The 20235-nt window shown below is 53.4% G+C and overlaps 1 protein-coding gene and 1 pseudogene across 2 annotated transcripts; both read left to right on the top strand.

The window, feature by feature from the left end:
• Window positions 1–285: 285 nt before the first annotated feature.
• On the top strand, window positions 286–5455 carry LOC115651436 (zinc finger and SCAN domain-containing protein 2-like). Of its 2 annotated transcripts, none has more exons than XM_030562487.1 (2): window positions 286–420; window positions 4180–5455. In XM_030562487.1, exons 1-2 carry the CDS (start codon window positions 387–389, stop codon window positions 5403–5405), a joined length of 1260 nt encoding a protein of 419 aa, XP_030418347.1. In that variant the 5' UTR covers window positions 286–386; the 3' UTR covers window positions 5406–5455. The 2 variants fall into 2 exon arrangements, with proteins under 2 accessions (XP_030418347.1, XP_030418345.1); XM_030562485.1 differs by having other exon boundaries at window positions 4177–5455.
• Window positions 5456–8659: 3204 nt separating this feature from the next.
• Window positions 8660–18949, top strand: LOC115651489 (annotated as a pseudogene).
• Window positions 18950–20235: the final 1286 nt, after the last annotated feature.

The following is a 20235-nucleotide window of genomic DNA, read 5'->3' as shown; positions in this document are numbered from 1 at the left end:
CCCCTCCCTACCTTTCCAATCACACGACAGGCTGCCTGCTGCTGATCGTTCCCATCCCCTGCCCGCCCAGCCCCTACAGCGAAGGACACAGCTCCCCACCCTGATCATGAATATGCAGGAGAAGGTGGCTCTGAAATCTCCCGCACGCCCCAGTAAATGGCCAACGCTGCCCATAGTGCATTGCACAGGGAGACTCCATTTCCCAGAGTCCCCCGCAATGGGGACTGCACTAAACGTGGGACCGGCTCCCAGCCCCAGCCCGTTCCCACTCCCTTAGTTCCTGCCCCAGCAGCCCTGGGGACTGGGGCTGGAGCAGCGGGCGGCTCGCTGGTGGTTCCCCTGGGGGGCTTCTGGAGGAGACGCCGAGGCCGCTCTGCAGGGACGTCATGCAGGAGAATGACAAGACCTTGATCTCGCTGGGTGAGCAGCGGCTGCCCCTCGCGGCTCGGGGGGCTTGGAAGTGCCCCAGGGGGAGGCTTCGGTTCAAGATTCCTCCCCATCCCCTTAGGTTCCTGAGGGAATCGCCCCTGGAACCCCACCACCCCATAGGATAGAGGCGGTGGGGCCAGCTGCCCCTCCCGCACCCCCAAGTGCTGAGCTCGTCCCCACCAGCAACAGCGGGAGACCCCCAGTCTCCAAGTGAACCCTAAATCCTCCACAATCCCCTGTTCTCCCTGAGCAGCAGCATCTCTCTTAGGGTGATGAGACAGCAAGTGTGAAAAATTGGGATGGAAGTGGGGGAGTGATAGGAGCATATATAAGAAAAAGACCTCAAAATAGAACTGTCCCTATAAAATTGGGACATCTGGTCACCCTAATCTCCCTGAACATTGCCCCCTCTCTCACACACACACACCCCACCCTACCCCGGTTCTCTTTCCATCCACACAGGGAGGAGAGGAAGTGTGTGCAGGTGGCGGGGTGAGAGGATGGGTGTGCATGGTGAGGGGCAAGGGACAGGCTGGGGGTGCATGTGCAGGGAAGGATGGGAGAGGTGGCTGCTAGACCCCATCTCTGTGGCTACGGGGAGTGTGATGGGGATGCACTCACTACCGAAGCACCCTCTGGGGTCAGGACACAACAGGGATTCATCTAGCTTCGGCACCCCCTTTTGTCCGCTGATCTGGCTTTGCTACAGTGTTGTCCTGGGTGACTCAAGCCAGGTCACACTTCAAGTTCAGTGCTCTTCCGGGATATCGAAGTCCAGCTGTAACTTGTCAGGCCCCACGCTGGCCTCTTCACAGTCCCTTCACCCACCTCCCCCTGGTCCCACAGCAAAATCATAACAATGGAAGCCCATCCTCCTGCGCTGAGGTGGGACCAAGTAAACCTAGACCATCCCTGACAGGGGTTTGTCCAGCCTGTTCTTAAAAAGCTCCAATGACGGGGACTCCACAACATGTTGCATCCATAGAGTTAGAAAGTTTTCCCTTATATCTAACCTAAAGCTCCCTTGCTGCATATTAAGCCCGTTGCATCTTGTCCTACCTTCAGTTGATCACTATCCTCTTTATAACAGCACTTGATATATTTTAAGACTGTTATCACGTCCCCCTCTCAGTCTTCTTTCCTCAAGACTGAACAAGTCCAGTTTTTTTAAAACTTGTCCTCATAGGTCAGGTTTTCTGAACCTTTTATTGTTTTGCTGCTCTTCTCTGGACTCTCTTCAGAGTCCAAAGGACAGCATCTTTCCTAAAATGTGGTGTCCAGACTGCACCACAGTTCTCCAGCTGGGGTGTCCCCCAGTGCCGAGTAGAGCAGGACAGTTACCTCCTGTGTCTTACACACAACACTCCTGTTAATATACCCCAAAGCCCTTCCAAATTAAACAGAACCTAGCAAAATCACACTCTACTTTCACAGCATAGCAGATCCTGGGGCTTCTCCCTGGGTCCCCTCCATAGAACTCAAAACTATGAACAAAATTAAACACTCCAAAAGCATTTCTCATCCCTCTCCATGCTTGGGCCTCTCATCGACCCAGGACTCCTCATCAGTTCCCTGTTTCTCTTGTGGAATGCTGGCCATGGGACAGCATCCCTGGAGCCTGGCCCCTTGTTCTAAGGCCCCACCACAGGAATGGAATTGAACTGAAATGGCATGGCATGGCATGGCTTGGCTCAGCTCGGTTCGGCTCGGCTCGGCTCATTTCACCTCTGCTCTACATCAAGCCCCTCACTGTGTTCTCTTAAGCCTTTCTATTATGAGGCCCAGGTGTTCACCATACTAAGACCCAACCCTATTATTCCCAATGCCTCAGGCTGGGCTGCCATTAATTATGGCACAGGTGGAGCTGGGTCCATTTCCCCTTAAGGGGGCCAGTCACCCTGGCACTCTAGGCCCCATCTCTATGAGTATAGAGGAATTGGGGAGATGCACACTCTAGGCCCCGTCTCTATGGGTACTGCAGAATTGGGAAGATGCGCACTCTAGGCTAGGGTGACCAGATAGCAAGTGTGAAAAATCGGAACGGGGGTGGGGGGTAATGGTGCCCATATAAGAAAAAGCCCTGAATATCGGGACTGTCCCTATAAAATCAGGGTATCTGGTCACCCTACTCTAGGCCCCATCTCTATGGTTACAGCAGAACTGGGGAGATGCACATTCTAGGCCCCATCTCTTTGGATACGGGGGAGCCAGGGAAATGCATGCTCTAGATAGAGTCTCTATGGTTATGGTTGAGCCTGGAAGATGCACACTCTAAGCTGGGTCTCTATGGTTACTGGCAGGACAGGGAGATTTGTGCTCTGAGTCCCATCGCTATTTCCTGGGGTTAGGTTTGGGAATATGCGCTCTAAGCCCTGGCTCTGTGGTTACAGGTGGGCCAAAGAGACGACCGTCCCGATATTTGGGTGGTTGTCCTGCGTCCTGACCAATCTTTGGTTGGGACGCAGTTTGTCCCGATATTTCACTCCGCCAGCAGCAGTGGGTTTTTTTGCTCTGCTGGTGGACCTCCCCCGCCATGTGTCCCATATTTTCTTCATCGCATCTGGTCACCCTATTCTAGGCCCATCTCTGTGGTTACAGGCGGGCTAGAGAGACATGCTCTCTAGACCCCATCTCTGTGCTTACAGGTGGGCTGGAGAGACGTGCTCTCTAGACCCCATCTCTGTGGTTACAGGAGTGCACGGAGACTTACATTCTCGGCCATGTCCCTCTGGCTAGGTATTATGTTGTGCAAGGTGGGGAGCCAAAGGGAGTGAAGTCAGGGAAACCTTGAGAGGGGACTACAGAGAGAGGGGAGAATCCCTTTTTAAAATTATTATTTTAGAGGGGATTTTATATTCATTGTCTTGTTTGCATAATTGTATGGAAATTAGAGGATTGGCTCATTTGCATAAACCCTCCAGACTTCTGAGCCTGCAGCCACAACATCCTATATAGGCAGTGAGGGGGCAGCAGGAGAGTGGAGGGCAGGGCCGGTGCAACCATTTAGTCGACCTAGGCGGTCGCCTAGGGCACTGGCATTTGCTGGGGTGCCATTTTCTTCAGCAGCGACTGTGGCGGCCGGATCTTCAGCCACCCTGGTCGCCGCCGGCATTTAGGCAGAGGGAGCTGGGGCAGGGGAGCATGGGGAGGGCCACCTGCAGCAAGTAAGGGGGGGGCATGCAGGGGAACTCCCTGCTCCAACTTACCCCTGCCCCGCCTCCTCCCCGAGCATGCTGTGGCCGCTTCACTTCTCCCACCTCCCAGGCTTGTGGCACCAATCAGCTTAGGCACCGCAAGCCTGGGAGGCAGGAGAAGTGAAGCGGCTACAGCGTGTTTGGGGTGCTCATGCATGGAGCAGGGGTGAGCTGGAGTGGGGGGAGGGGTGCCTCAGGGTGGAGGATGGGAGTTGCCATGCGAGGAGGAGTGCCTCAGGGTGGGGGCGCTGGGGGGTGGAAGGCGCAAGGTGGAAGTTTCGCCTAGGGTGCAAAATATCCTTGCACCAGCCCTGGTGGAGGGCGGTATAAATTATGCTTCTGGGCAGGGTAGATGCCTTCCACTGATGCCCAGGCCTATGACAACTCCGACAATTCACTGGACATAGCCAGGATCTTCCCAGCGAGGGTGAGGGAAGGGTTTGGGGGTTTTCCTTCCTGCCCATCAGGTTTTCTGCTCTGTGACAAACCCCTTTGCTGCCCCTTCTCTCCCCAGCAGGGAACGAGCCCTGGCTGGATTCTCTCTCTCTCCCAGCAGGTTCCAGGACCAAGAATAAGAATCCCCAGCAAGAAGAGCCTGCTGGGGCGGAACTGCAAGGGATGCCCCAGAGCCCTGAGCAGGGAGCTGCTGGCCAAAACCAGGGAAGGGGAGGACAGCAGCAGGGAGAGACAGAGGGAGAACCAACTGATGAAGAATGTTCGAAGAAGCTCCTTGGCTTGCAAAGCATCTGCACAGCAGAGAGACCCTATAAATGCCCTGAATGCGGGAAAAGCTTCACCCAGAGCTCTATGCTCATCCGCCACGAGAGATCCCACACGGGAGAAAAACCCTACACATGCTCTGTGTGCGGGAAGAGTTTTAGTCAGAGGTCCAATAACATGCAGCATCAGAGGATCCACACAGGGGAGCGACCCTATAAATGCACTGACTGTGGGAAGAGCTTCTCTCTGAGCTCCCGCCTGCTCCAGCATCAGATGGTGCATACTGGAGAGCGGCCTTACAAATGCCCTGACTGTGGGAAGAGCTTCAACCAGAAGTCGAACCTGAAGCAGCACCAGAGAATCCACACAGGGGAGCGACCGTACCGACGCCCTGACTATGGAGAAAGCCACTCTCTGAGCCCACCCCAGGGGATCCATAAAGTAGAGAGACCCTATAAGTGTCCCCAGTGTGGAAAATGCTTCCGTGTGAGCTCGCACCTTATTAGACACCAAGTCACCCACACAGGAGAGCGACCCTATAAATGCTCCATCTGCGGAAGAAGCTTCTCCCTGAGCTCTCACCTCATCCGGCACCGGATAGTCCACACAGAGGATAAACCCTACGTCTGCAGTGAGTGTGGGAAGAAGTTTAGCCTGAGCTCCAGGCTCGATAGGCACCTGAGAACCCACACGGGAGAGAGACCCTATAAATGCCCCAATTGCGGGAGCGGCTTCGTCGACAGCTCCGCTCTTATTAAGCACCAGAGGATCCACACCGGGGAACGACCCTATACCTGCCCTGAATGTGGGAAGAGCTTTGGTCGGAGCTCGTACCTTATCACCCATCAGAGAACCCATACGGGAGAGAGACCCTATAAATGCCCCGACTGCGGGAAAAGCTTTGTCGGCAGCTCTGATCTTAATAAACACCAGCGCACCCACACGGGAGAGCGCCCCTATAACTGCCCTGAATGTGGGAAGAGCTTCAGCCGGAGCTCAAACCTCATTGCCCATCAGAGAATCCACGCACGTTCCTTTACTCCTGCTCAGGGATGTGGTTAGGAAGATTTTGAATGTTGGCATTAAACATTTTGGGGGGTTTATTTATTTGATCACTTGGCTCCCATGTAGCCTTTTATTTCCAAACCCTGCTAGTGCCTTGTTCATCCTGTGTTACACCCTGTGTTTTAATACGGCTAAATGTAAATGTATACATCTGGGCTGGAGCGGCGCCAGGGTCGGGTCCTTCCGCGCTCCCAGTCAGCGGCAATTCTGCGGCGGGGGGGTGGGGTCGTTCCACGCTCCCGGTCTTTGGGGCACTTCAGCGGTGGGTCCCGGAGCGAGTGAAGGACCCGCTGCAGAATTGCCGCCGAAGACCCAGAGTGCGTCAGGACCCCCCACCGCTGAATTGCCGCCGAGAGTGGCAAAATGCCACCCCCCGAAATCCTGGCGCCCTAGGCGACCGCCTAGGTCACCTAAATGGAAGTGCCGGCCCTGCATCTGGGAACAAAAAGTGTCAGCCAGACTTACAGGATGGGGCACTGTCCTGGGAAGCAGGGACTCTGAAAAAGATTTGGAAATTATGGTAGATAATCAGCTGAACGTGAGCTGTCCCTGTGATACTGTAGCCAAAAGATCTAATGCAATCCTGGGATGCATAAACAAGGGAATCTCAAGTGGGAGTGGAGAAGTTATTTTATCTTTGTATTTGGCACTTTTGCAACCACTGCTGGAATCCCGAGTCCAGTTCTGATACCTACAATTCAAGAAGGATGCTGATAAATTGGAGAGTGGTCAGAGAAGAGCCACAAGAATGATTAAAGGATTGGAAAGCCATATGGTGGCAGACTCAAGGAGCTTAATCTATTTATCTGAACAAAGAGAAGATTCTGAGGTAACTTGATCACAGTCTATAAGTAACTCCATAGGGAAAAATATTTAATAATGGGCTCTTCAGTCTAGCAGAGAAAGATCTAACACTAGCCAGTGGCTGGAAGTTGAAGCCAGACAAATTCAGACTGGAAATAAGGCATCATTTCTTAATGGTGAGAGTAATTAACCATTGGAGAACTGGCCAGGGGTTGTGGTGGATTCTCCATCACTGACAATTTTTAAATCAAGATGGGATGTTTTTCTGAAAGTTCTGCTCTAGGAATTATTTTGGAGAAGCTCTCTGGACTGTGCGAAACAGGAGGTCAGACTAGATGACCACAATGGCTTTAGGATCTATGAATCTACATAAAGCCTTGGAAGGAATAGATTTTTAAGTCGGTAAATGTCAATTTCAGCCTGCACACACAAACCAATGTCCAAATATTTCCAGTGATAATCAACATTTACAGATAGGCAGAATAAGAAAAATGCTGCTTTAGAACTTCTTGGAGTTAAAATGCAGTGACTGGAAATAAGCCTGTTACAAATGGACTGGTGAATGAATTCTAAAAACAGGTAGGATTTGGTGATGTCAGGATATTGACTTTGTATATTTTGACATGTGATGCTGACAATTTGGTTTTAATGGTTTATAAAACTTACATTTTTTGAATCTCAACATCTGCTATCGTTAAATAATTATCTGTCCCTCCCCACTTAATTTCCGGCAACTGTGAAAATTTAAAGAGATAAAAATAAATGCTTAAAAATAAACATTGATATTATCTGTTGAAATTATTTTTAAAAATTCTGCCAAACCTAGTTTTATATACACCTCTACCCCAATATAATGCGACCCAGTATAACACAAATTCGGACATAACGCGGTAAAGCAGCACTCTGGGGGGGCAGGGCTGAGTACGCTGGTGGAGCAAAGCAAGTTTCACCTATAACGCGGTAAGATTTTTTCGCTCCCGAGTACAGCGTTATATCGGGGTAGAGGTGTGTGTGTATATATACATATTGTACGTATTGAAGAGACAGGCCCTTATATATATATATATATATAAAGCTCTTTGGAACAGGGCCTGTCTCTTCAATACGTAGAATGCCTAGCACAATGGGACCCACACTTGATTGGTCCCTCTGTGTGTAACCAGGCTGGAAACAGTAAAATAACAAAAATGTCCATGTTTTGATTTATTAAATGCTTCTGCAGCCTTTCTTTGAGAAGCTCTGACATCTCTCTCGTTTGTAGCAGAGTTCTGAAATTCGGCAGAGGGAAAGCCCTTGGGCTAGAGAACTGCCTTTTCTTTGTCCTGGAAAGTCTGCTCCAGTTTGGCAGAGATGTCAATTGTTAACGGTTACCAATTCTGTTCTCTCGCTTGGGTTCCTCCAGAAAGTGGTGAGAGGTTGCTGGAATAACACCTGAACTCAACTATTGTAAAGAGCCAGGCCTGTCCTGCTGCAGCACATGCTACTGGAAATGTGTGGGAACTGCTGGCATGGGAGGGAATGGGGGACACACAGAGCCCCTGGCATGAAGGAGAAGGAGGGAGTCCCTGAAATAGAGGGGTTGGGAGGGTGGCACATAGGGATCTTCAGTGAGAGAATGGCAGGAAAGGAGCCCCTGATGCGTGCAGTGAGTAGGGCCTGCTGGAGAAACAGATGTGTGCAATCTTGTGGTGGAGAAGGTACTAGCATGGGACTGGGTATTCCTGGACCTTGAGGGAGTCATTCCCTTCTTTGTGCCTCTTTCCCTCTCCCACCTTGTGTCTGCCTTGGGGAGGCCTGTCTCTTGGCTAGGACTGCTGTCGTAAAGTTCTTCCTCTGAAATGTGTTGCCTTTCAAGTCCATTGACCGTGCCCTGATGGTCTTGTGGCACAGGAGATCCTAAGCTACTGTCTCTACCTCGCTCGTCTTTCGGGTCCCCTCTCATTCCTCCCCTCTCTAGGCTAACCAGCCCCTGGCTTTCCAGTCTCACTCCATATGACAGTCTGTCCTGGCTGCTGATCATTCTCGGTGCCCAACCCTGCCCCCTGGGCCTCCTTGCACCCACCAGGCTAGTGGAGAGATTTGTAGATCTTAAAGCCACAAAGGACCACTAGGATCATCTAGTCTGACCTCCCGTATAACACAGGTCAGAGACCGGCCCAGAATTAATTCCTACTTGAGCCAGAGCAGATCTTTCAGCAAAGCAGACTGTCTTGAACAAAGGTAACAGCTCCCCGCCCCTTCATGAATATTCAAGAGGGGGTAGGTCTGAAATCTCCAGCACGCCCCAAACAAACAGCCAACTCTGGTGCACTGCAAAGGGAGACCATTTCCCAGAGACCTTTGCAAAGGGGACCGCACTAAAAGCAGCACAAGACCCCACCACCATCCTAGTCCGATCCTAAAGTAGTTCCTGCCCCAGCCCTAGTGGTGGGAATGTGGCCACAGAGGCAGGCGCTGAGCGGGGCCCGCTTCCCTTCTGGTTCCAGGCGCCGGTGGGGCTCGAGGCGGGGGCTCCTGGGAGGAGTGGGGGCTCCTGGACGAAGGGCAGAGGCAGCTCTACAGGGACGTCATGCAGGAGAATTACCAGACTCTGATTTCTCTGGGTGAGGCGCCGCTGCCCCTCGGGGATTAGGAGCTCGATGGGCTTTGATGGCCCCAGGGCAGCTTTGGCTCAGGGCTCTTCCCTGCTTAGATTTCTGGGGGATCAGCTCCAGCAGCACAGGGACCCTGCGCCTCCAGCAGAGAGCAGGGCTGGGTTAAAATCAATGAGCTGTTCTACGTACCGAGACCTGGGGGCAAGAATTTCACCAAGTCCCATCTCACCTGTTTCCTTCCCCTGAGCAGCCACGATCCCCCACATGAAGCGAAGGGAAGAGCCGAGGGTCCCAGATCTCCAGGGCTCTGAGGAAAGGCAGACCCCGAGAGGCGCCCAGACAGGTGAGGGATGAGCAACACCGGCTCAGAGACCATCCAGGAGTGAAGGGGAAAGTTTGGATCCCAGCAAAGCTGCAGGGAGCCCCCCAGTTCTGTCTCATCTCAGTATCGTCCCCAGCAGGTCTCTGTCCTCAGGGCAGCTGTTACTCCCAGATCCCACCTTTGGCAGGAGCCCTCCCCTCCCCCAGCCTTTCTCTGAGGGCTAAGCTGGGATGATGGGGCAGCCCTGGCCCCTCCTCTCCCTCTGGGAAAGGCTTTGGGGGATTCGCTTCCTGCCCATCAGGTTTTCTGCTCAGTGAGAAACCCCTTTGCTGCTCCCTCTCACCCCAGCACAGGGAGCGAGCCCCAGCTGGATTTTTTCACTCTCCCAGTAGATGCCGGGATGACAAGTGGGAACTTTGAGGAGATCCCCCAGTGGGAACCTGCAGGAGCGGAGCTGCCCAGGGTGTCCCAGAGCCCCGAGCGGGGAGACATCGATGGGGCAGAACAGCAATGGAGAGCCTCCCCAACAGGGAAACTGAGTCAATCCAGAGCTGGTGTTGAAGCTGAATATGACATGGTGTCTTGGGGAACCCAGGCAGGGGAGAGAGCGAATACAAGCCCCAAGTGTGGAAAAAGCTTTCCTTGGAGCTCCCAGCTCCTCCAACACCAGAGATCCCACACCAGGGAGCGCCCCTACCAGTGCCCTGACTGTGGGAAGGGCTTTGGCGAGAGCTTGGCCCTGATCCAGCACCAGCGCACCCACACCAGGGAGCACCCTTACAGCTGCAGTGTGTGCGGGAAGAGTTTCAGCCTGAGCTCCCTCCTGATTCGCCACCAACGCACCCACACGGGGGAGCACCCCACCAATGCCCCAACTGCGGGAAGGGCTTCCTGTGGCACTCCCAGCTCACCCTGCACTGCCGGACCCACACGGGAGAGAGACCCTATAAATGCCCTGACTGCGGGAAGGGCTTCAGCGAGATCCCCAACCTGCACCGGCACCAGCGCAGCCACACGGGGGAGCGGCCCTATAAATGCTCCAACTGCGGGAAGGGCTTTGCTCAGAGCTGCCACCTCCTGCAGCACCAGCGCACCCACACAGGGGAGCGGCCCTACAGGTGCCCCTGTGGGAGGGGTTTTGTCCAGAGCTCCCAGCTGATCCGGCACCGGACGGTTCATACAGGGGAGAAAACGTACAAATGTCCCATCTGTGAGAAGTGCTTCACTCAAGGATCCACCCTGGCCAGCCACCTGCGGATCCACACCGGGGAGAGACCCTTCAAATGCCCCCAGTGCGGGAAGAAATTTGTTCGGAGCTCCCACCTTATTACACACCGGAGAACCCATACAGCATAGAATGCCACGCGCACCCCCCCATACATGTCCCAGCCCTGGGGTGTGTATTAGCCAAGATTCATCCCCTAAAACACCCCTTAAAGCGCACACATGTGGTTCCTTCCATACATGTTCCCTCCTGCACAGAGGTACAGCTAAGGCGAGTTCAACATTTTTAGGGGCCTCATTTATTTCAACAACCGCTTGGATTGAATTCCTTGATTTCCAGCCAGACTGCTAGTGCCTTTTTGATCCGTGTTTTGGGGGGAGGAGGTTCAGAGAGAACCACGGGGTTCAGATGCCCCCTCTATTAATTGTAATGAGGGTTGGATCACCCAGTCCGTTAGGCATAAAAGGTGGCAATAAGGCATACATTTTTAACAGAGCAGTTAACCAATGGAACAGTTTACCATGGGTCATGGTGGATTCTCCATCCCTGGCAATTTTTAAATCAGGAGTGGAGGCTTTCCTATGAGCTCTGCTCTAGGAATTATTTTGAGGGAGTTCTCTGGCCTGTGCCATACAGGAGGTCAGACTAGATCAGTGGTTTTCAAACTGCAGGTCGCAACCCGGTACTGGGTCGCAGAATGTCAGGCACTGGGTTGCAGCGGCTCTGGTCAGCACCGGCAACCTGGGCCATTAAAAGTCCCGTTGGCGGTGCTGCCTGGCTAAGGTCCCTACCTGTTCCGACACCGCACTGCGCCCCAGAAGCGGCCAGCAGCAGGTCCAGCTCCTAGGCAGGGGGGCCACAGGGCTCCGCGTGCTGCCCCCACCCCGAGCACTGGCTCTTCATTCCCATTGGCTGGATCCTGGCCAATGGGAGCTGTGCGGGGTGGTGTTTGTGGGTGAGAGCCGCATGGAGCCCCTTGCATGCCTCCACCTAGGAGCCGGACTTGCTGCTGGCTGCTTCCAGGGTCCAGCATGGTTCGCGATGCCAGGACAGGCAGGAAGCCTGCCTTAGCACCCCCACTGCGCCGCTGATCGGGAGCCACCTGAGGTAAGCCCACACCCCAATCCCTTGCCTCAGCCCCAGCCCTGGATGCTGTGTATCTATTGAACAGACTGTAAGTTCACCTTCACCTCTGCCTCCGCCTCCTCCTCTGGCGCACTGCCGCATCCTGCTTCTCCCCCTTCCCTCCCAGTGCTTGCGCTGTGAAACAGCTGATTCGTGCAGCTGGGAGGGAGGGGGGAGGAGGGGAAATGCAGCAGGGCCGGGGTGGGGATTTGGGGAAGGGGTCCAATAGGGGCAGGGAGGGGGCGGAGTTGGGGCAGGGACTTTGGGGAAGGGGTTGGAATGGGGGTAGGGAAAGGGTGAGGGTGGGGCCGGGGCAGAGGGGCATGAGCAGCCACTGGCACGGGGAAAATTGGCATCTATGTGACAGGACCCCAGCCCCCTCCATCCCCACTGTACTTAGTCCCTGCTGGGGACTGGGGCAACATTGCAGGGTCCCTTGGGGTTCCAGGTGCTGGGAGTATGGGGATTGGCCCTGCGTTTCTCCCGGGAGGAGTGGGGGCTCCTGGACGCAGGGCAGAGGGAACTCTACAGGGACGTCATGCAGGAGAATTACCAGACTCTGATCTAGCTGGGTGAGGCGCCGTTGTCCCTTGGGGATCAGGAGCTGGTGGGGCTCTGACACATACACAGCTGACTGCCAGCCCCCCTGCTCTAGCCCAGAGTCCTGGCTCCTAGCTGCTCCTCCATGTGTGCATGATGAGACGTAAGCTTAAGGCTCAATTTCCTATTCATTCATGAATGCATCATCATGGCAACAGAGATCACATCCCTATGACTTGTTACTAAGTGTATTACGGTAGCATCTGGAGAGTCATCATTCCTCCCCACACACACACACACACACACCCCCACACACACCCCTGAGATTGTGCAGGCCATGGATGTAGACTTGGGACTCCTGGATTGTATTCCTGGCTCTGCCATTGACACACTGTGTGACCTTGCCAAAGTCAGTTTCCCCTCCCTCTGTGTAGACCATAAGCTCGTCCTGTTGGGGATGGTCTCTCACTGTTTCTGCACAAGGCTTAGCACAGTGGGGTTGGAGCCTTTAGGTGCTACATAAGACAAGTTTGCTGCTCTTCTCATTGCCTGGACTGAACTGGCCTTTCCTTGGAATCCACTGGAAATGGAGTTTCACGCCTGGAAACTATTTACTTTTTAAAATGTTGTTTGGATTGCGCTTAGCACTTCATTTACCTGCATAGAATCGTAGACTATCAGGGTTGGAAGAGACCTCAGGAGGTATCTAGTCCAACCCCCTGCTCAAAGCAGGACCAACACCAATTAAATCATCCCAGGTAGGGCTTTGTCAAGCCGGGCCTTAAAAACCTCTAAGGAAGGAGATTCCACCACCTCCCTAGGTAACCCATTCCAGTGCTTCACCACCCTCCTAGTGAAAAAGTTTTTCCTAATATCCAACCTAAACCTCCCCCACTGCAACTTGAGACCATTACTCCTTGTTCTGTCATCTGGTACCACTGAAAACACTCTAACTCCATCCTCTTTGGAACCCCCTTTCAGGTAGTTGAAAGCAGCTATCAAATCCCCCTTCATTCTTCTCTTCTACAGACTAAATAACCCCAGTTCCCTCAGCCTCTCCTCATAAGTCATGTGCTCCAGCCCCCTAATCATTTTTGTTATCCTCCGCTGGACTCTCTCCAATTTTTCCACATCCTTCTTGTAGTGTGGGGCCCAAAACTGAACACAGTACTCCAGATGAGGCCTCACCAATGCCGAATAGAGGGGAATAGTCACGTTCCTTGATCTGCATTAACACTGTGCAGCTGGATTGTGCTATGTGATTGATCTTTTAATAGCAATAATCATTCACAATATTAATCGTTGTTAGTAGTTTCAGCAGTTACACTTCTGTGTTTCTAGTATAGCACTTCCTGTTTCTCCTGCAACATTAGATTTTAATTCTAAATTTGGGGGGCGGGGGTTGTTGTTGTTTATACCCAAGTTTACTCTTTGGGATCATGCGACTTTTAGGCTGACCAATTTCCTGGTTTGATATCAAAACCTCTTCAGTTTCCTTTGATCCACCAACGGGGATTGCCCATTGCAGCTGTTACTTTGCCTCTCTAAGCAGCACCATCATCCTTTTTCACATCACTTGTGTGTCAAACTTCAATCCTAAATAGTCATCACAGGCCAGATTTTTAAGGGTTGAAAATATCTAGATGCTTTTGAAAATCCCACTAGTCACCTAAATACCTTTTAAAAATCTGGCTCTAAGGGCACTATTCTATCTTGTATGAAATCCTTCTCAGAGGCAAATTCCTACTGTAATTTTTACTGAATATAGGTATACAAACCCGAGATAGATTGGAGGTGTCAATCTTTCAAAAATCATGAGTTTTACACCTGAAAAGCGTGACATTTAAATAAATATATACATTTGGGGGTCTTCAACTTGTCAAGGTCATTTTGAATTCTAATTCTGTCCGCCAAAGTGCTTGCAACCCCTCCCTGCTTGGTGCCAGCTACACATTTTATAAACCTACTCTCCACTCCATTATCCAAGAAGTCATTAATGAAAATATTGACTAGTACCAGACCCAGGACTGACCTCTGAGGGGACCCTTCTAGATCCACCCTGCCAGTTTGATAGTGAGCCATTGGTAACTGTTCTTTAAGTATGGTCCTTCAACCACATTTCATCTAGATCGCATTTCTTTAGTTTGTTCATGAGAATGTCATGTGAGACTGTTTAAAAAGCCTTGCTAAAATCAAGGTATATCATATCTACTCCTTCCCTGCTAACCACTAGGCCAGTAACCCTGTCAAATAAAGAAAATGAGTTGGTTTACGTGGTTTGTTCTTGACAAACCCAAGCTGGCTATTCCTTATAAACCGATTATCCTCCAGGTGCTTACAAACTCATTGTTTAATAACATGTTCCCATCTCTTTCCAGCTATCAAAGTGAGGCTGACTGGTCTATAATTCCTGGGTCTTCTTTGTGCCTCTTTATAGAGACTTAGGGTGAGATTTTCAAAGGTTTAGGCTCCATTTGCAATTCCCAAAACTTCCGCCAAACCCTTTAGCACCTAAACAAACTCAGCAGCTACATTTTCAGGGTACAAGTTCCTTAGATGCCTAAGTTTCTGCCTTTGAGCATGCACATTGCTGCCTTATCCTAGGCATCTGGCTGCCAATGTCCCACAGCGAATCACAAACCTGGGAGATGAGGGGTGTCAATGCTTATCTTTAGGGCCCTACCAAATTCACAGTTCATTTTGGTAAATTTCACGGTCACAGCATTTAAAACATCTTGAATTTCATGGTTTGAGATATTGAAATCTTAAATTTCACAGTCTTATAACCGTGGGGGTCCTGACCCGAAAGATAGTCAGGTGGGGGGGTTGTGGAATTGCCACCCTTGTTTCTGCGCTGCCTTCAGAGCTGGGCAGCTAGAGAATGGCAGCTGTTGGCCAGGCACCTAGGCCTGAAGACAGCGCTGCTGCCAGCAGCAGTGGAGAAGTAAGGGTGGCAATACCCAGGTTCAATTTCCTCCCTTGGGCAGAGGGGGAGAAAGGATTTGAACAGGGGTTTCCACAGCCCTGCTGAATGCTCTCACCCCTGGGCTAAAAGTTACAAAGTGGGCACCAATCCTTCCTCCTCTAGCTGTTTGTGCTTAGATCAGTCTCACAAGAAACTGTTGAGGCACCTAAGTCCCCTGACCCCCTGACCTCAGGAGAGGGGTTCCCATTTCCCAGCAGAGCGTGGTGCCTACCTGCTGTGGGGATTTAGGCACTGACCTGGGTGAGTGGATGGGGCTTAGCACATGCCCCTCTGTTCGGCATCTCCCATTGGCTGGTTTAGGCAGCTCCCTGCCACCATGCTGGCTTTTGTGGATCCTGCTCTGAGGCGCCTCTCTCCCCAGGCATTGCATAGGGAGCCCGGGCACCTCGCTCAGGATCAGTGACAGGCAGGGTGTCCCTGGGAATTTCTCAGTGCCCAAAAGCGAGGCAGGGTGACACTGAGCATTCAGTGCCTAAGTCCCTGAGGGAAACTAGCCCTAAGGCCTCCTCACCTCTACAAAAGGGGATTATAGTTTTCTTGTGTTTTTAACTTGGGGTAACCAGAGGCAGATCAAGATGTCTGGGGGCCCTGGGCCAGAGCAAGGGAGGGGGCCCTGGCACTGGAACCATGGCCCTGCCCCACGCCTGGGGCCCTGCCCACAGGCCCACCCCATTCTGCCCCTTCTCCAGCCTGCATTCTGCCCATGGCCCCACTCTGGTTCTGCCCCTTCCCCACAGCCCTTACTAGCGTCCGCCCCCACTATGGCACTAAGACTGGAGACTGCTTCCACACCAGCCCTGGGGTTGTGGTGGGGACTGAGAGCTCTTCCAGCCCTGAGGCTGCAGTGGGAAGGAAGGGAGATTTTTCTGGGGGCCCCCAGGCGTGGGCCCCATTGGCCCATGCAGTAACCTGCCATTGGGGGTAATGAAGGTTCAGGAGCTTTTCTCCTAACCACACAGCGAAGACAAGGAACTCTGGTTTTAGCAGTGAGGAAAAGGCCCGAGCAAACATCTCTGCAATAAGATCAAGGAGCCAAGTCCTCATATGCTTGTGCCAAAGCAGAGAAGTGCAAAGTTTGTTTTGAAAACTGGATCCCTGTGCGTAGCAGTGTCAAGGGAGGGGACAATGGATCAGGAACAATGGCTGATTTTCTGCCTAATCGCTTGTGGTTAAAAGGTATTCAGAAGTAGGGCACATATTGTTCCCAAAGCTTTAGGCTGGTTGCAGTGGTCTGTGCACATTAAATGTTTGTTTACTTCAGAAACTTTCTAATGTCCAAAGGGAGGAGACTGATACAGAAATATCACCATCCCTTCCTCTATTCACTGGGGGGTTTTAGAGGCAATCGCCCAGCCCTGGACGCTGCAGGATGCTTTTGCAAAATAAACAAATCCCTTTCTTTACGTGTGTCTCCATTTAAAACAGATTTCACAGGGGGTCGCACAGTGTGACCGCTAGCTATCACAAAGGGCTCCCCCCCCCCAACCCCAGGAGAGGAGGAAAGAGGAGAGGTAGCAACACTGTGACAAGCCCACCCCTGCCTGGCACACCCGGCTACCCCCGGACCAGATAATGGGGAAAGGCGGAGGCAGCAAACAGGGTAGCACCGAACAAAAAACCCCAAACCGCACATCGCTGGCCGTAGCCAAGTGGAAGTCTGTAGCATTGCACCGGCCAGCTGGGGACTCCAAAGCCCCAGGGATCTCCCGGTATTTTGCGGGGGGGGGGGGTTCAAACCCCCCTCACTTTGTGGGGAAGGCGACCGGGCTAGGAGGAAGCGTGCTGGGCAGGGAAGGGTTAAGCCCAGGGCTTCCCCACCCCAGAGCACATGGGGCCGGGCTGCAATAGCGCAAGGACCTTCCTGTCCCAGCCCCGTCGCGCCCGGCACCGGCCTGGCGGGGAGCGGGGAGCCCGGAGGGGGCGGTGCAGCAGCCGAGGCAGCAGATCGCTGCCCGGAGGCAGCGGCCGGAGCCAAACTGGGACCGGAGAGACCCCATCCCCCAGCTTCGGGGCAGCCCGGGGGTCTGTACAGCTGAGCCAGGCGGGATCCCCCCACCCAGCCCGCTGCGCCTTGGGGACAGCCCCGGTCCCTCCGCTCCCCCGCGGGGCAGGCTTGGGGGTTCGCTCCTGCCCCTCGGGGTCTGCCTCCCTTGGCCGGGTGCAGGGAAGGGGCCTGGCTGCTTTTGGCCCCCCAGCAGCCCCTAGGGCGCAGGCAGGGAGCCCCCCGGGAGCAGGGCCTGCAGAGCGGAGCTGCCTGGCGGGGGGACACGCACAGGGAGCCCCCATGGGCGACGCGCTGACCATCTGCCCTGACTGCGGGAAGAGCTTCCGCCAGTACTCATACCTGGTCACCCACCGGCGAATCCACACCGGGGAGCGGCCCTACAGCTGCGCCCAGTGTGGCCGGGTCTTCTCCCAGCACTCCAGCCTCATCCGGCACCGCCGCACCCACACGGGCGAGAGACCCTACCGGTGCCCCGACTGTGGCAAGGCCTTCGCCCTCAGCGCCTCCCTCCTGACCCACCAGCGCACCCACACCGGGGAGCGCCCCTACAGCTGTGCCCAGTGCGGAAGGGGGTTCAGCCAACGCTCGGCTCTGGTCACCCACCAGCGCACCCACACTGGGGAGAGACCCTATGAATGCCCTGACTGTGGGAAGAGCTTTGCCATCCGCTCCCACTGCACCGCTCACCAGAGGACCCACGGGGATACGGGCGAGGAGCCCCCCTACCGGTGCCCCCAGTGTGGGGAGGGCTTCCAGCTCCGTGGCCACTTCCTGCATCACTGGCGCGGCCATGCAGGGGACAAACCCCATCACTGCCCCGACTGCGGGAAAGGATTCTCCCGCAGTTTCCTGCTCAAGACGCACCAGCGGATCCATACCGGAGAGCGGCCCTACCCTTGCCCCGACTGTGGGCGCCGCTTCCGGCAGACCTCCCACCTCACCCACCACCGGGCCACTCACACCGGAGAGCGGCCCTACCGCTGCAGCCACTGCGGGGACGCCTTCCCCTGCAGCTCGGAGCTCTACCTGCACTACCGAAGCCACACCGGGGAGCGGCCCTACCAGTGCCATGACTGTGGGCGCAGCTACACCACCAATGGCAGCCTGCGGCGGCATCGTGCCAGCCACACTGTGGCCTAGGGGGTGCAGTCAGCTCAGCCCATAGGCACCCTCCTGGGCAAGGTGCTGCATCGTCCTGGCTCTAGACATGGCCTTTCTGGCTGTTTGCTGGGTGGCTTGTACTGGGGAAGAGAGCTAGGGATGGGTTATAGCGGGCTAGAGGTGGATCATACCAGTAGAGAGAAGGAACGCAGGGTGGGATCGATGGGTCATACAGGTGTAGAGCTGGGTCATACCTGTTAGAAAGTGAAAAGCAGCTCCACTCCACCTACCCCTGGTCCTGATGTTGAAGTTTTCAGAAAGATCTGAAGTGTGTGTGTATTTTTCCAAGCACCTTGAAATAGTGTGTGAATGTATCTATTTGTTCTTAGATGCAGAACTATGTTCTATGGCTCAATATAACAATCGGCCGACCCACAAATTGTGCAGGTAGGGGGTGTGATGTTGCTAGGCACTGGCGGCTGCCATCTGGTGACAATCACAGACCTCCTTAGTGCCACTGGCTCCCATATGGAGTAGAGGGAGCCACCGAGACAGGAAGTGACTGCCAGGAGACGTGGTGGGTCAGAGCTGAGCTGGTTGCAAACCCGAGCCTTAGGAGATCAGCGTGGGTTGGAGCCATCAAGCCAAGAGAAGGAGATGGGAGCATGACTCAGAGAAAGCAGAGAGACAGAGCTTCTTGGTCACAGAGCCCACTGGGGGGGGCAAAGGTGGGGACTGTGCTGCAGGGAACCTGCCTGCTGATTGTTTTCTGCGGTGTATTGGGAAACAGGGTACTGTGGGCGTTCTTTGTAAATAAACACCATCACACCTGGAATAGACCTGCCTTGTCTGAGCGAGGTGTCATCCAAAGAGGACCAGTTTTGCAAGGCCCTGGCTATTGGCTAAGAGCTTGGGCCAGACGGGTTTCAGGATTTGTACACGATACCTTGCCCCAGAGAAATCCTGGGTCAGTCAGTCCCTTGGGAAGAGAACAGCGTGAGCCTGAAGCAGCACAGATCTGCCCCAGCTGAACACTAGACCCCAGAAGGGGTGAACCAATGTTCTAGGGTGGTCCACAGAATCTTCTTTCTAGCTGGCTGGCCAGTGGGTCTTGCTCACATGCTCAGGGATGACAGATTAGAGGTCAGGAAGGAATTTTCCCCCGAGGTCAAATTGGCGGGGGCCGTAGGGGGGTTGTCAATTTCCCATGCAGTGTGGGGTGTGGGTTGCCAGCTGTTGAACATCTGGGCATGGAATTATAGAGTTGTAGGGCTAAAAGGGACCTCAAGAGGTCATCAAGACCAGCCCCCCGCACTGATGCGGGACCAAGACAGTCCCTGACAGGTGTCTGTGTAACCTACTCTTGAAAACCTCCAGTAATGGGGATTCCACAACCTTCCTTGGTAAACCTGTTCCAGAGCTTTGCTAACCTGAGAGTTAGGAAGTTTTTCCTTATAACTAACCTAAGTTCCCTTGCTGCAGATTGAGCCCATCACTTCTTTTCCTACCTTCAGTTGACATGAAAAACAGTCGAACACTGTCCTCCTTATAACAGCCCTTAACATATTTGAAGACTCTTATCAGGTGCCCCCTCTGTCTTCTTTTCTCAAGAGTAACATGCCAGGTTTTTTAATTTTTCCTCCTAGGTCAGGTTCTCTAAACCTTTTCTCTCTCCAATTTGGCCACATCTTTCCTAAGGTGCGGTGCCCAGAGCTGGACACAGTGCTCCAGCTGAGATCTTATCAGTGCTGAGTAGAGCAGGACAATTACCTTCCATGTCTGTCTTACAACATTCCTGTAAATACATCCCAGAATGGACCTTTTTTGCAGAGGCATCACGTTGTCAGCTCATACTCATTTGTGACCCACCGTAACCTTCGCATCCTTTTCAGCAGCACTGCCACTGAGCCAGTTCTTCCCCATTTTCTAGTTGTGCTTTTGATTTTTCCCTCCTAAATGAAGAACTTTGCACTTCTCTGTATCGAATTTCATCTTCTAGATTTCAGCCCAGTTCTCCAATTTGGCATGGTCATTCTGAATTCTGAGCCTGTCCTCCAAAGTGTTTGCAACCCCTCCAGCTTGGTGTCATCTGCAGATTTTATTATCACACTCTCCACTCCATTAT

This window comes from Gopherus evgoodei, chromosome 4, assembly GCF_007399415.2.
Source record: "Gopherus evgoodei ecotype Sinaloan lineage chromosome 4, rGopEvg1_v1.p, whole genome shotgun sequence".
Taxonomy (NCBI): Eukaryota; Metazoa; Chordata; order Testudines; family Testudinidae; genus Gopherus; species Gopherus evgoodei.
This window is presented reverse-complemented; position numbering and strand designations above follow the sequence as displayed.

Coding starts and splice junctions, on each gene's coding strand:
- LOC115651436 (XM_030562485.1), top strand. CDS start 387: ATGCAGGAGAATGACAAGACCTTGATCTCGCTGG. Junction 421..4,176: donor CAAGACCTTGATCTCGCTGG/GTGAGCAGCGGC, acceptor TCTCTCTCCCAG/CAGGTTCCAGGACCAAGAAT.